Source organism: Ursus arctos, unplaced genomic scaffold (assembly GCF_023065955.2).
Source record: "Ursus arctos isolate Adak ecotype North America unplaced genomic scaffold, UrsArc2.0 scaffold_3, whole genome shotgun sequence".
NCBI lineage: Eukaryota > Metazoa > Chordata > Mammalia > Carnivora > Ursidae > Ursus > Ursus arctos.
In genome coordinates this window covers 41,187,976-41,202,069 of record NW_026622985.1, presented here as the reverse complement: position 1 = coordinate 41,202,069, position 14,094 = coordinate 41,187,976, and the positions used below count along the sequence as shown (strand labels likewise).

Sequence of the window (14,094 nt, the reverse complement as noted above, 5' to 3'; positions counted from 1 at the left end):
AGAAGCTAACCATTAAGATGATCACGTGGATAATCTTACATTGTTTACAACACTTTTAACCCTATTCACAAATACAGGAACTCAGCATTTTACAACAACCCACAACTTATTAGGAAAATAAACATGCTTTACACTTAATATATATTGCATGGCTAATAAATTTCTAAAAATTGACAGTATAACAAATATTTTCAATAGCAAATTGTTCGCATTGACAATGTGCATACATTAGTGTCTATACTGACCAAAGTAATAGTTCACAAAATCAGCAGTGAGAGCAGGCTGCTTATGCTTTCTCCTTCCATCCACACTAGAACTAGTATCTGAATTGTCCACTGGAAAGATATCTGTACTGATCCCCATTAGCTCTGCTTTCCGCATCAGCTTACGAATGGCTGAAGCACTGCTAGTAAGTGGTCTGGGCAATTTTTCCCTGGGAACCCAGGCCTGGGGTCTGGTAGATCGAGCTAGTTCTGCTTTGGCACGATACTGCTGAAGCCGGGCATTGATTCTTGCCTATAAAAGAAATGCATACAAATTTTAAAAGATATTAAAATGTAACATATTCCTTACAATCTCTACTTGCATGCTTAGAGAAAGTAAAGATAACCACAATTTCCTGTATCAAGGCAAATTACATCTATCCACAGTTATTAAGATATATTGTATTATTCTTGGGTTACAATAAAGTAGGTCTACCCCTAGTAACTATTCTATGTCTCAATCTATGATCAGAATTATCAGAAACTAATTTGATTAAACTGAAGCTTCTCTTCTCAGTAACTGCAAGTCTCTATAAATTCTTCTTAATTTACATAGAAATACATTTTAAAAGACGGGCAAACTGATCAGATCCTTTACATAAGTAAACAATGAAACAGACTGAAAAAAGATATGGTCAACATATTGCATTGATAGAATAATTTCCTCTAAGCTATGATTTTCAATGTATTTGGAAATATGCTTCATAAAAGGCTGCTCTATTGACTAGATGAGGAATATTCATCAGCTACAAACTACACTCACCATTTGCCTTAATGACAATCCACTTCCTAGGTAACTAACCACATTTCATAAATAAACTTCACATGTCATTGGCACACACACATGAGATCTGAAATCCATAACCCTGAAAGCTTTCAAAAGACATGACTTTAGGCATGAATCCCATACCTGTGCTTCCGGTGACAGCTGCTTCTCCCTCTCTTGCAAAGACATTTTACAATAGGATTGTAGAGCCAAGTAGTTTTTTCTCTTCCATTTTCTGTCTAACCTATCTGCATGCTGCTTACAATAAGCAAAAAATGGATCTGCTATATCCTATACCAAAAAACAGAAGGGGGGAGTGAACATTTTTACTACAAAGGGTCATAAACAACCTAACACAAGAGATAATATTTCCTTTTTGCAGAATCTCCGACAGTGTTGATATTTCTGAAGTAACAAAAGTAATTTTTACCGATAATGATAAAAATTGCTACTTTTGAAACTTAATCTTGTATACCAACTTCAAATTAACAACCACTTTTTTCTTTAAAGGGCCTTGTAGATTTAAAAATACTGAAATCAAATCTTATGTATTGTATTTAGTTAAACTTGTATACCTAAAAAAATAATCACTGTTTAAAACAAATAGGATATTAATAATCTTAGATAGAGGCCATCATTAAATATTAAAGTTATGCAAACACAGATTAATAAGACAATGTATCCAGAAAAATACAGGACTAGCCAACACAGATAAATGGAACATTTTTAATTGGCTAGCAATGAATGCATGGATATGTTCTATCCAGGACAAAAACGGATTAGGAAAGCCAGGCCCTGCCAATTGAACACGTTAGGTATCACCTTTAACTCTTTATATAACTCTAAAACCTCAAATGGAAAACACAGCTCTCTCACAGCCACCTATCATGATACTAACCTAATGGGTTACTCTTTTTATTCATAAAGAGGAGGGAGGAAGGGAGGAAGGGAGGAAAGAAGGAAGGAAGAAAGGAAGGAAGGAAGGAAGGAAGGAAGGAAGGAAGGAAGGAAGGAAGGAAGGACGGACCTTACTCTATCAAAAACAAAAATAATTTTTAAATATTTAGCCAAAACATGTAAACTGCATTGTAACTGCCAACAAAATAACAGGAAGTTTACTCTTTAGATCTGTCCTAAGGAGGAGAAATAAAGATAAGCTCTCCATATAGTTTTACGTAAGTTATGTTAAAAGAGTGTCTTAGACTAAGATGGGGTTTTACAACCCAAAGAGAAATGAGGACACTAAAAAAGAAGCAAATGAAAAAGAACAGAAAGGGACATAATAATAATAACAGTAACAACAACAACAATAAATTTAAGGTATCCTTAAAGTTAAAAAAGTACATGAGTCAATTCTGTAGTGTGATATCCACAGATGTCACCATATAGTACTGTGGATAAGATCACAGAATTGGGAAATACAAAAGCCTGAATACAAATCTTGGGTCAGCTCCAAAATTTACTGGTTTTACAGCTTCAAACAAGTTGCTATACATCTCTGGGTCTCTTTAACTCATTGTAAAACTGATTTAATAATAACTACTTCATATAGCTATAAAGTAAAGTAACAAAAATGTAGGCAGGAGATTGTATTAACACACACATATATGGGGGCGCCTGGGTGGCACAGCGGTTGAGCGTCTGCCTTCGGCTCAGGGCGTGATCCCGGCGTTCCGGGATCGAGCCCCACATCAGGCTCCTCCGCTATGAGCCTGCTTCTTCCTCTCCCACTCCCCCTGCTTGTGTTCCCTCTCTCGCTGGCTGTCTCTCTCTGTCAAATAAATAAATAAAATCTTTAAAAAAAAAAAAAAAAAAACACACACATATATGCACACAGCTGCTTTCTCATGACATGTTCTAAATCTTGGTGATAGAAGATGATAAATGAAAATAAAGATTATATTGAACCTCAGCCAAAATGGCCAGATCTAAAGAAATATTTTATTGTTTTAAAGTAGGCAAGGTTGAAATTGAGTTATCAGAGATAGGATTCATGCTTGCATAAGTGAATTAAGCATTAGGATCAAGACAGTGAATTAGGAAAAAGACCAGTCATCTCTGGTCTAAAAGATATCTGAAAAGGAACAAGTAAACTGGGTAATTTTTTACATTAATTAACTTGGGATTACAGGACAATAAACCTAATTCTAAGGCTAGAATGATCAAGGGATTAATGTTGCTCAGAGAATGAACAGATATACCAAACAAATATTAACTATGACAGAAACCACTGTCTTCCAGTATCTTCCCTTTAGTAGAAAACCCTCTGAGTTTTTACTGCGTAAATGGTCACACTGCTAGAAACTGTCTGCTCCAGCCTCTTTGCCTTTAGACACGGTCATGTGGTAAGTTCTGGACAATGAGATGGGTCAAAATTCCAGACTATGCCCTTGAAAGGAAGCTGCCTACTCTTAATTTTCTCCTTCCTCCTTCCAATGGGTGGAATCCAGTAAAAGTAGAGATAAACCATCTCAGACAATGTAAGAAAGTGCAACAGACTAAGGGAAGATGAAACAAGTAAAAGCGCCCAATCCCTAGAACCAAACTCCCCTGAATATCAAATCAGTCTAGAATCTTATATTAGAGCTAATTCAACTTCTTCCTTCTTATACCACAGTTATTTGGTTTTGTTAAACCAGTTCAAACAGTGTCCTAATTAATGTATTGATTGACTTGGAATATCCTTTCAAACTGCTTAGAGAAATGGAACGTTCGAGACCCATTCCCAGTGGAAAACGGAAAGGTAAAAACATTTATCTGAATGTCGACTGTGTGACTTTTTACATACTATCTCATTTAGTCTGTATCACTACCACTTGAGATGAGTTATTTTAATATCAATTTTACGGATAGAAAAATGAAAATGAGAGATGTTAAGTTGCTGACCCAAGATCTGTGGCTAAAAACTAAGATCTCTCTTTTTCAACCACTACCTGACCAATTAGATTCACTTAAGGAGGTCTCTAAATAGAGACGAATAAAGCACAACTCTGGGAGATTCTGATTCAGTAAGTCTAAGGCAAAGGTTTTTAATGAGAATGCTTTGAGAAACAGTACCAATTAACATAAATGAGTAAAGGAGGCTTGAAAGATGCTGTAAAAGTATAAGACAAAAGTAAATGATGTTGGGGGAAAGGGAAAATAATGAGGATATGAGAACTGTAGGGCCTGTGGCAAACTGGAATAGCCCATCTATAAAGACATTCATACTCAAGGTTTTATTTTTATAACACTTGTCCTATCAAACAAAATGTATCCACAGGTCAAATTTAGCCTGCGAGCCTCTGTATTGCATGATTTGGTCTAAAATCTTTAAAAAAAAAAAAAAAAAAACTTTTTTTTTTTTTTTTAATAAAGCTCCATAAATGTAAAGACAGTGTATTTTTTAAGAAAGTGAAGATGCTTTATTGGTATCTTGATTATAAAACTGAAGTATGTATTGAAACCAGAAAAGTGCAAATACTACAGTAAGAAGCATATCTGTCTTCCAATTATAACACCATCAATGTTCTTATCCTACCACACCTCAACCACCGAATTGCCATGACTATACCAAGATTCTGCATTCTCTCCATAATTTAATGCCTAAAATATCATTCTCTGAGCATCACTTTTTATCTGTCCTGGTCACTCCATCTGAGACTCAAGTTTTTAATACCATTCGGATCTTCAATGTACTGACTTTCTACCTCCTGACTTCTACCACCCATGCACATCAAATGACTGCCCTCTTTACCTGACTATTTCATTCAGTTAATTACTCTTTTGCATAGAACAATGACTCTTTTGCTTGTTCTCATCTAGTTTCACTTAACAAAACCTGAAGCACAGGTAACTCCAACTGCCCTCCCTACTCTACACTTGTATCTGAGCAGCTGAACACATTCTCAAATTAATTTATTCTCTATTTGCATAGATAACTATTGAATAACTTCATCTCACCCTCAAATCTTTAACAGCTCCTCCCTATTCCTGACTTGCAGATGCTGACCTTATTTGTTTCTTTTTTAAGGGGAGAGGGTTAGGAAGGGAGGGAAAAAAGCAACAAAACAACAACTTCCATATCCTCCAATCACCAATGTATTTGCATTCATATCCATATCCTCTGCCTAATCTGTTACTACGGATAAACTGACCATTGCTCCTGTTTAAGATTAACTTTCTTTCCTCCAGCAATTCAACCTCTCCAGCATTTTTTCTCTCTACTGGATTACTCCCTTCAGCATATTTCAGCATACAGTATACAAAACATATCGTAATCATTTTTTTAAAAAAGTTTTAAAGATCTTCTTTGGGCTCCCATATGCTGTTGACTTCTAAACTCCTCTTTAAATGGAAATTCTAAAGGCCTTTCCATATTAGCTATCTTTAATTCTATTCTACTCCCAAGTTCTCATGACTACTACCAATCACTCCAATAGCTCCTATCAAGGGAAAAAAAACTTTCATTTTGCCAAATCCAGTGATCATTTCTCAACCTTAATCTTACTCAGGGCTCACTCCCTCTTTGAAACACCCCTGGAATACTATTCTCCTTAGTTCTCCTTTACCTCACTATTATTCCTTGGTCTCCCCGGTAGATTCCTCCTTATTTTGTCAACCTTGAATGCCGAAGTAGCTCTATGGCTGTCATCAGACCTCTTCTCATCTCCATCTACTCTTATACTCTAGGTAATTTCATCTAGCCATCTCTTTATAAATACTATCTACACTCTGAGAGCTACCAAATTTATATCTTTAGCCTTGACGGATTCCCGAAACTTCAGACTCCTAGCCAGCTATCTACTTGATGTCTCCACTAAGATGTCTGATAAGCATCTTGAACCCAGCATGTCCAAAACTATCCTTAAATTTCCCTTTCTCCTGCAACAAATCCACTCTTCCTACAGTCTTCTCCATCTCCGTACACTGCAACTCCATTCTCCTCGGAACTCAGGTCAAATAGAAGCCATCTTTGATCTCTCACTTTCTTTAATACTCTACAAACAAACACCAGCAAATACCTACAAAACCCTTTCATTTCTCACTACCTCCACCCTAAAATCTGTTGCAATAGGATTCCTAACCAGTCTCTCTACTTTCACCCTTGTCTCCCTCTGGTCTCAACACAATAATTGGTGGTCTTTTTAGACATTAGTTGGTTCACATGTACTCTATGCAAAACTCTTAGGGCTTACCATCTCACAGTAAAAATCCAAAGTCCTGGGCACCTGGGTGGCTCAGTCAGTTAAACATCTGCCTTTGGCTCATGGGATCGAGTCCCAAGTCGGGTTCACTGCTCAGGGGGAAATCTGCTTCTCCCTCTCCCTATGCCCTGCTAGTGTTCTCTCTCTCTAATAAATAAATAAAATCTAAAAAAACAAAAACAAAACAAAAAAACTGCTACTATTAAAAAAAAAAAATCCCAAGTCCTTCCCATATTCTTCCAAGTCCTACATGATATTTAGGACTGCCTTCCTCCCCTCTTACCAACCCTAGTCCCTAACTCTGTACCAGCCATACCAGTCTCTTTGTCAGTCCTCAAACCAAGCATGTTCCTATCTCAGTCTTGGCGTATTCTGTTCCCTATGCCTGTAATGCTCTCCTCTCAAATAAATATATGTTCCCTACTACCTTCCTTACATATTTTCATAAAATGTCACCTAGCATTACCATACCTCCCTTACTCTCTAAATACTTTACCTTGCTTTGTATTTTTTCACAATACTTATCACAATGTTGGTTTGTGCGTGTGTTGTGTGCGTGCGCACTTACTTTTTCACTTTCTGTCTTCTCCCCATCTGCCACTCAAATGTAAGTCACCTTAAAGAATATACGTTTTGTCTGTTTTCTTCACTGCCATCTCTATAAGGTCTATAAAAAGGCCTAACACCGTAGGTTAATATATCTGTTGAATAAATATACTGAATAAATGAGAATAAAATGTATTAATTTGCAATCCTTAAATAGTTAAAGGTAAAATACAGATAAGGTACAAAAAAAAAAAAATACAAGTAAGTCCAGCTGAAGTTTCTGATTCTTCCAGGAAAATTTCTTCCTGTATTTGTATTACTTCTTGTCCATACTAGACACTTGTGACATCTTTTAATGTCATCCTGTATGGTTATTTAACATTTCACTGTATTTACTGTTTATCCCCACATAAGAGAATACTATGCCTTAAAGCTGTTTTTATGCTCCCTGACAGACTTCTCCACCCCAATACCTAGCTTAGTGCCTTGCACATATGCATAGGCCCTCAATCATGACTGACTGACTGAGTGCTATGAAGTTACTTTTGAATATAAATTTCACTGCTAAGTAAAATATAGGTCACCTTTTAACTGGGTTTTAGAACATGAATTCAATAAGGACTGTATATTCATACTCCACGAATGCTAGCTGAGTTTTATTTTTGTCAACTGTTTTGACATAAAATAATGGACAAATCTACTGGAGTGAAAATATGAAAAAAAATTTCATTTCTAATAGGAAGAGAACCCTTGTTCTCCTCTTTTGAATTCTAAAATGAAGTGCTTAGGATCATTCCAACAATATCGAGTGCTTAGTATCATTTCAACAATATTGAGACAAACAAGCTTAACAACAACAACAACAACAAAGAAAAACATAAAGATGCTGATGGGATAGAAGTATAAAATAGACTGGATTATTAAGGCACTAAAAACACCCCCAGAACTACATATGTTTATACCTCCTGTCATATAGGATAGTTAATACATTACTATTAGGCCACTGCAGGTAAATGTTCTATTACTTGCTGCTGAAAGCCTAGGTAAGATGCAACATCAAGATGAACAGCCAAAACGTATCTTAAAGGCCCCATGCATATTGGTATTAGACTCAAAATGTGGCTCTGAGATTTCCAGAAAATTAAAGGAGTTAATACAATCAGTAACATAATTCATTATATCGATAACATAAAAACCAAACCAGTTAATAAGCTAACACAAAGCTGGAAGCATAATGTACCCTGATTTTAAACTGTATTACAAAGCTACAGTAATTAGAACTAGTACCAGACTGACATAAAAACGGACACGTAGATCAATGGAACAAAATAAAGAGCCCAGAAATAAACCCATGCACGTGTGGTCAATTAATTTGTAACAAAGGAGCCAAGAACATACAATGGGAAAGGATAGTCTCTTCAATAAATGATGTGAAAACTGGATAGCCAGATGCAAATGAATGAAACCTGACCACTGTCTTACACAACGGATTAAAGACTTGAACATAAGACCTGAAACCATAAAACTAGAAAACATAGGCAGAAAACTGGCAAGGTTTTGGTGATGATTTTTTTTTTAATCTGACATGAAAAGCAAAAGCAACAAAAGCAAAATAAACAATGGGACTACATCATACTAAAAAGACTGCACAACAAAGGAAACTACGAACAAAATGAAAAGGAATCTATTGAATGGGAGAAGATATTTGCAAATCATATATCTGATAAGGGGCTAATATCCAAAATGCATAAAGAGCACATATAAACCAATAGCAAAACAAAACAAAACAAGATTCAAACAATCTGATTTAAAAATGGGCAGAATATATGAATATTTTTCCAAAGAAGACATACAGATGGCCAACCAGTATATGAAAAACACAGAGTATCATTAATCATCAGGAAAATGCAAATCAAAACCACATGACATATCACCTCACATCTGCTGGAATGGCTACTAGCAAAAAGATAAGACATAACAAGTGCTGGTGAGGTTGTGGAGAAAAGGGAAACTTTGTGCACTGGAAGGAATGTAAATTGGTGCAACCACTATAGAAAACAGCATGGAGGTTCCTCAAAAAATTAAAAGTAGAACTGCCATATAACGCAGCAATTCCACTTCTGGGTATTTATGCAAAGCAAATGAAAACACTAACTCAAAAAGATATATGCAACCTCATGTTCACTGAAGCATTATTTACAACAGACAAGATATGGGAACTTAAGTGTCCGCCAATGGATGAATGGATAAAGAAACTGTGATATATATTATACAATGGAATACTATTCAGCCATAAAAAATGAAATTTGCCATTTGCGACAACATAGTTAGACTCAAAGGCATCATGATAAGTCAAATAAGTCAAACAGAGAAAGACAAATACAGTATGATACCTCTTATATGTAGAATCTTAAAACGAACAAACAAAAAAACCAAAACACAGACACACACACACAGAAAACAACAAACTCATAGAGAAAACAGACCAGTAGAAAAATGGGTGAAGGGGGTCAAAAGATAAAAACAAATAAAATCACAATAAAAAAACCCAAACAAGTTCATAAGCAAACTCACAGCTATACCTAGTATTAAGAACTAAGAGGAAGGACACTACATACTGAAAAATTGGCTCATCAATATTCCCATTGAAAAGAAAAAAATCAGTAAGGCAAAATGTAACAATAAAAAAATGCTACAACATCAAAATGTAAAAAGCTCATAACAGCAAATGAATAATCCTAAGAATCAAAATAATTTTGTCCAAGTATGTAAATGTCTAATAATAGAGCTCATATAGACTATTTAAAGGAATTGATACTCTGAATATACTCCAAATAAATCATACTTCTTATAGTTAAACTTCAAATAAAGGTTAAATAAGGTTACCTTAGAAAAGTACCAAAATGAAAGTGATCTATTTGCTATACATGCTTTAATATATAATAGTTCCCTGAGCTGGGATGGCAGAAATATCATTTCATATAAACCAAAGAGATAAAGAGACACATATATGAATAAACAGTTATTCCAATACCACAAAAAAATATGCCAAAGGGATACCCTCAGGCAATGCCTTTATATAAATAGGAAATCAAAACAAATAAATGGGAAAGGAAATATGCAAAATACTACAACACAAAATGATGATTTGAAAACTAATTTTACCCTAGAATTATTTTTTCAAATAAAATCTTACCAAAAAAAAAAAAAAAGCCAGTAAGGCTAAAGAGCTGACCAAACAAAAGCTGACTGATAGAAGAAACCACTCCCTCAACTTGTGTTCTAACGACTGAAGATACAGTGAAAAATAAGAGAAAACTAAAAAACCCTCTCCTCATAAATCCATGTTCTAATAAAGGTGAGAAACAATAAACAATATAAATAAGAATCAGTATATTAAAAAGAACGGAAAAAAAATTAGCAGGAAAGGGAATTAGAAAGCGTCACAGAGAGTGTTACAACGTTAGGGTGACCAGGAAAGTACACAGTGAGAAGCAGGCATGGAGCGAAGATCCAAAAAAAGGTGAGGGAATGAGCCATGAGGACATACGTGAGGGAAGGGCAGCCCATGCAACAAGTACAGAGACCCAGAGTAGGAGCTTACCCAACACGTTCATTACAGAAGCAGGAAAAAGGCCAGGGAGATTGAATAAGGGGAAGTGATGAGGTCAGAAAGGTAATGTGAACTCAGATCACAACACCGAGCTTTAAAATCATTGTAAAAACAAACAAACAAACAAAAAAAAACCAAAAAAAAAAAAAAAACTGGCCTCCAGTGTAAATCAGATAGAAAACCACTGAAGGGATTTTGAGCAGATGAGTGACCAGCTCTGACTTAGATCTTAATGGGACAGTTAGTTGTTACTGAAAAGGTCCTCCTTCTCTAGAAAGGACTGGTAGACTATGACTTGAGAGCCAAATCTGGGCCCATCTTGTTTTGTTTTATTTGAACACAGCCATAGTTATTCATTTACATGTTCTCTTAAGACAGTTTTCACAATCAATGGCAAAGTTAAATAGTTGTGAAACAAACCATAGGCCCAAAAAGCCTGAAATATTTGCTATCCAGCTCTTCAGAGAAAAAAATAAAATGCCACTCTCTGTCCTAAAAAGGCAAAGAAAAGCAGGGAAAAGAATTAGCATGTTATTAATCCAGGTGACTAACGATTACTGGGACTAGGATAGCAGCAATGAATTTGTTAAGAAGTGGACATATTCTAGACATATTCTCAAGATACAGCCTTATTTTATACACACACACACACACATGAATACACTAAATAATTTTTAAAATAAAAATATAAGTTATCACATGCCTAAAAGCCACATAAAGGTATTACTGAACATCTCATATAAAATGTCTAGTTTTAAGCAATGTAACTTCTTGATGAATTCATGAAAAATTACTTGATCTACCAAGAGCCTATTCCTACCAATCCTGTTTTTCCCAGCAATATTAAGGCATCAGTTCAATAGCTAAAGATCTAATTTGAGCCCTTGACATTTAATCCATGAATGATTTTAGTCCATTAAGTCAAAGGTTATGGGAAAAAAAGAATCAATAAAAATCTATAATCTTATATTGTTTCAAAGAGAGTTTTCTACATGGTAACAGAGGCAACAAATAATACTTTATCACAGAAGAAACTACCATACGATTTTACATGAAATATAAGTAACCTTAAGGCTCACTAAATAGTGTGAAACATAATCACATAAATTTCAGTCAGCATAATTAAACCTGTGCTATTGCTCAGTTTTAATAATAAACATGTCTTATCATAACATGGTTTGAATATTCTAAAGAATCTGGAATTTTCACAAAGTGGATCAGAAAGATAAGAAACTTCAAATGGATCCTCACCAATAAAATAAAGTACTATGTCAGAAGTCTATAAAAAATCATTAGTGGGATGCCTGGGTGGCTCAGTCGGCTGAAAGTCTGCTTTCAGCTCAGGTCATGATCCCAGGGTCCGGGGATCAAGCCTTGCATCGGGCTCCTTGCTCAGCCAGGAGCCCGCTTCTTCCTCTCCCTCTGCCTACTCTGCCTGCCGCTCCCCCTGCTTGTATGTTCTTTCTCTGACAAATAAATAAATAAAATCTTTAAAAAAAAATCATTAGAATATGGTAAGGTATATGATGTCACTGGATGAAACTAAGGTACTTATTCTTTCTCAACCTTTCTTTTACTGCCTAAGTACAACAGCCATTATGAAGAAATCCCACTTGGGGCGCCTGGGTGGCTCAGTCCTTAAGCATCTGCCTTTGGCTCAGGGAGTGATCCCAGGGTCCTGGGATAGAGCCCAGCATCGGGCTCCTTGCTGGGAGCCTGCTTCTTCCTCTCCCACTCCCCCTGCTTGTGTTCCCTCTCTCACTGGCTGTCTCTCTCTCCGTCAAATAAATAAATAAAATCTTAAAAAAAAAAAAAAAAAAAAAGAAAGAAAGAAGACATTCCATTTAACAAACAAGTCTTTAAAAAAGGGGGGGAGAAAAAGCTTTCTAGAATGTCATATAATAATAAAACAGAAGATATGTCCACAAACAATAGATATGTTTTAATTTAAAATTTGTTTTTTAATTAAATATATTATTACATTACAAAAATCTTACTCTATAGAAGTACGACCATAAGAAGTAGCCAAGAACATCTTTTAACAGAATAATTACTGCCAAGAGCAAACCTCATTGATACAGATTCATAAAAAGTCTTGGGTTTTAAAACACTGGTCAGAAATTTTTACAATTTTCCAATTCTATAATTGTTTATAAACAAGACACTAGAAACATATACAAATATGTTTTAAATCATCCCCCCCCCCAAAAAGCACACCTAATAAGGCAGCAGTATATAGCTCCTTCACACATTTTCTTTTTATTTTTTTAAAGACTTATTTTATTTTAGAGCGCGCCTATGGGCACCTGCATAAGCACGCAGGGGAGGGAGCAGAGGGAGAGAGAGAGAGAGAGAGAGAAACTTTAGCAGGCTCTGCACTGAGTGGAGCCATGGCCTTTTGATCTCATGATCCTGAGATCACAGCATGAGCTGAAACCAAGTCAGACCCTTAACTGACTGTGCCACCCAGGGACCCCAACTTCACACATTTTCGTTAGCTACTGTCTACCCCCGCAAAAAAATGGTGAATGGTGCTATGCGAAGGAACCCAAACTACCATAGTATGAAAGGTAAAGCTCTCAATAAGTTCTAAAAGAAATGGCTACAGAGAAGTCCTCCTGATTGCAAAGCTCAAAGTTTACCACAGTACAGTAATAACCTAACAGATTCTGTGATCCAAGTATTCACCTGGAATTACCTGGTCTTCTAAATCTTACTCGCATTGCCCCTCTGCACTTCTGCTCACCATCCTGAGCTGTAGTCATAATTAATCCACACAACCCTATTATATAAGTAATTATACCTCTATGCCTAAGAGCTGTGCAAATATTCAACGCTTACCCAGTACCCTTCATCAAGTAATCAAAGTACAATTCATAAGAATCAGAGACTGGTACAAAATCATGTACCAACATATAACAGCTATAGAATTCATTTATTCAAAAAATATATCGCTCTGAATCTACTCAACAAATTTTCATCAGATTATCTTTTTCACTTAATTCCTTCTATGAATTAAATGGGATAAGATAAAGACCCAATATAATAAACATATTTTTATATAATACTAAAAATTTAGCCAGTAAAAGAAGAAATACAACAAGAGACTTAGCTATACCACAGATCCACCATGAATAGACAGTAAGAATTACCAAGCAAACACTCAAATACCTGTCTATATAAAGAACTTAAAAGAATCAACAAAACTTTAATCTCAGGACTCCTTAAAAGTCTTAAAAATTATTGGAACCTGAAAGACCTTATGTGAGTTATATTTATAGACAGTCCCTATATTAGAAAATAAATAAAATTTTAATATATTTATTCATCTTAAAATAATAATCCCATTACAAATTAAGATATATAACATTTTTATTAAAAATACTGTAATTTACATACACAAATTCAGTGAGAAGAGTGGCACTGTTACATTTCTGCAAATCTCTTTAACGTTTAGATAGCCCACATAAAAGAAGATAGCTGGATTCTCAAAACTATTTCCACATTTAATATGTTACATTGTTATGTGTTATATAATCTCTGAAAATATCCCCTATTGCTCATGAGAAAATTAATAGTAAAAAATGTATATACCATTTTCATATTGTTACAAAGAGAGTTTTAACCTCATAGACTCCTTGAAAGAATATTAAGGAGTCCCCAAAACATACTTTGAAAACAAATGATTGCTTAATCTAAAGCCAATAAACCTGGAAGGAA

General features: G+C 35.2%; 1 protein-coding gene across 10 annotated transcripts in view; it reads right to left on the bottom strand.

The window, feature by feature from the left end:
- PHF14 (PHD finger protein 14) overlaps window positions 1–14,094 on the bottom strand; it is a 210,677-nt gene that overhangs the window by 147,958 nt on the left and 48,625 nt on the right. For all 10 annotated transcript variants that reach the window (XM_057304473.1, XM_057304475.1, XM_057304469.1 and 7 more), the window contains 2 exons: window positions 1,174–1,320; window positions 246–516 (listed from right to left, as the gene is read on the bottom strand). In XM_057304473.1, the coding sequence (XP_057160456.1) occupies window positions 246–516; window positions 1,174–1,320 (418 nt within the window). The remainder of the gene's footprint in view (window positions 1–245; window positions 517–1,173; window positions 1,321–14,094) is intronic.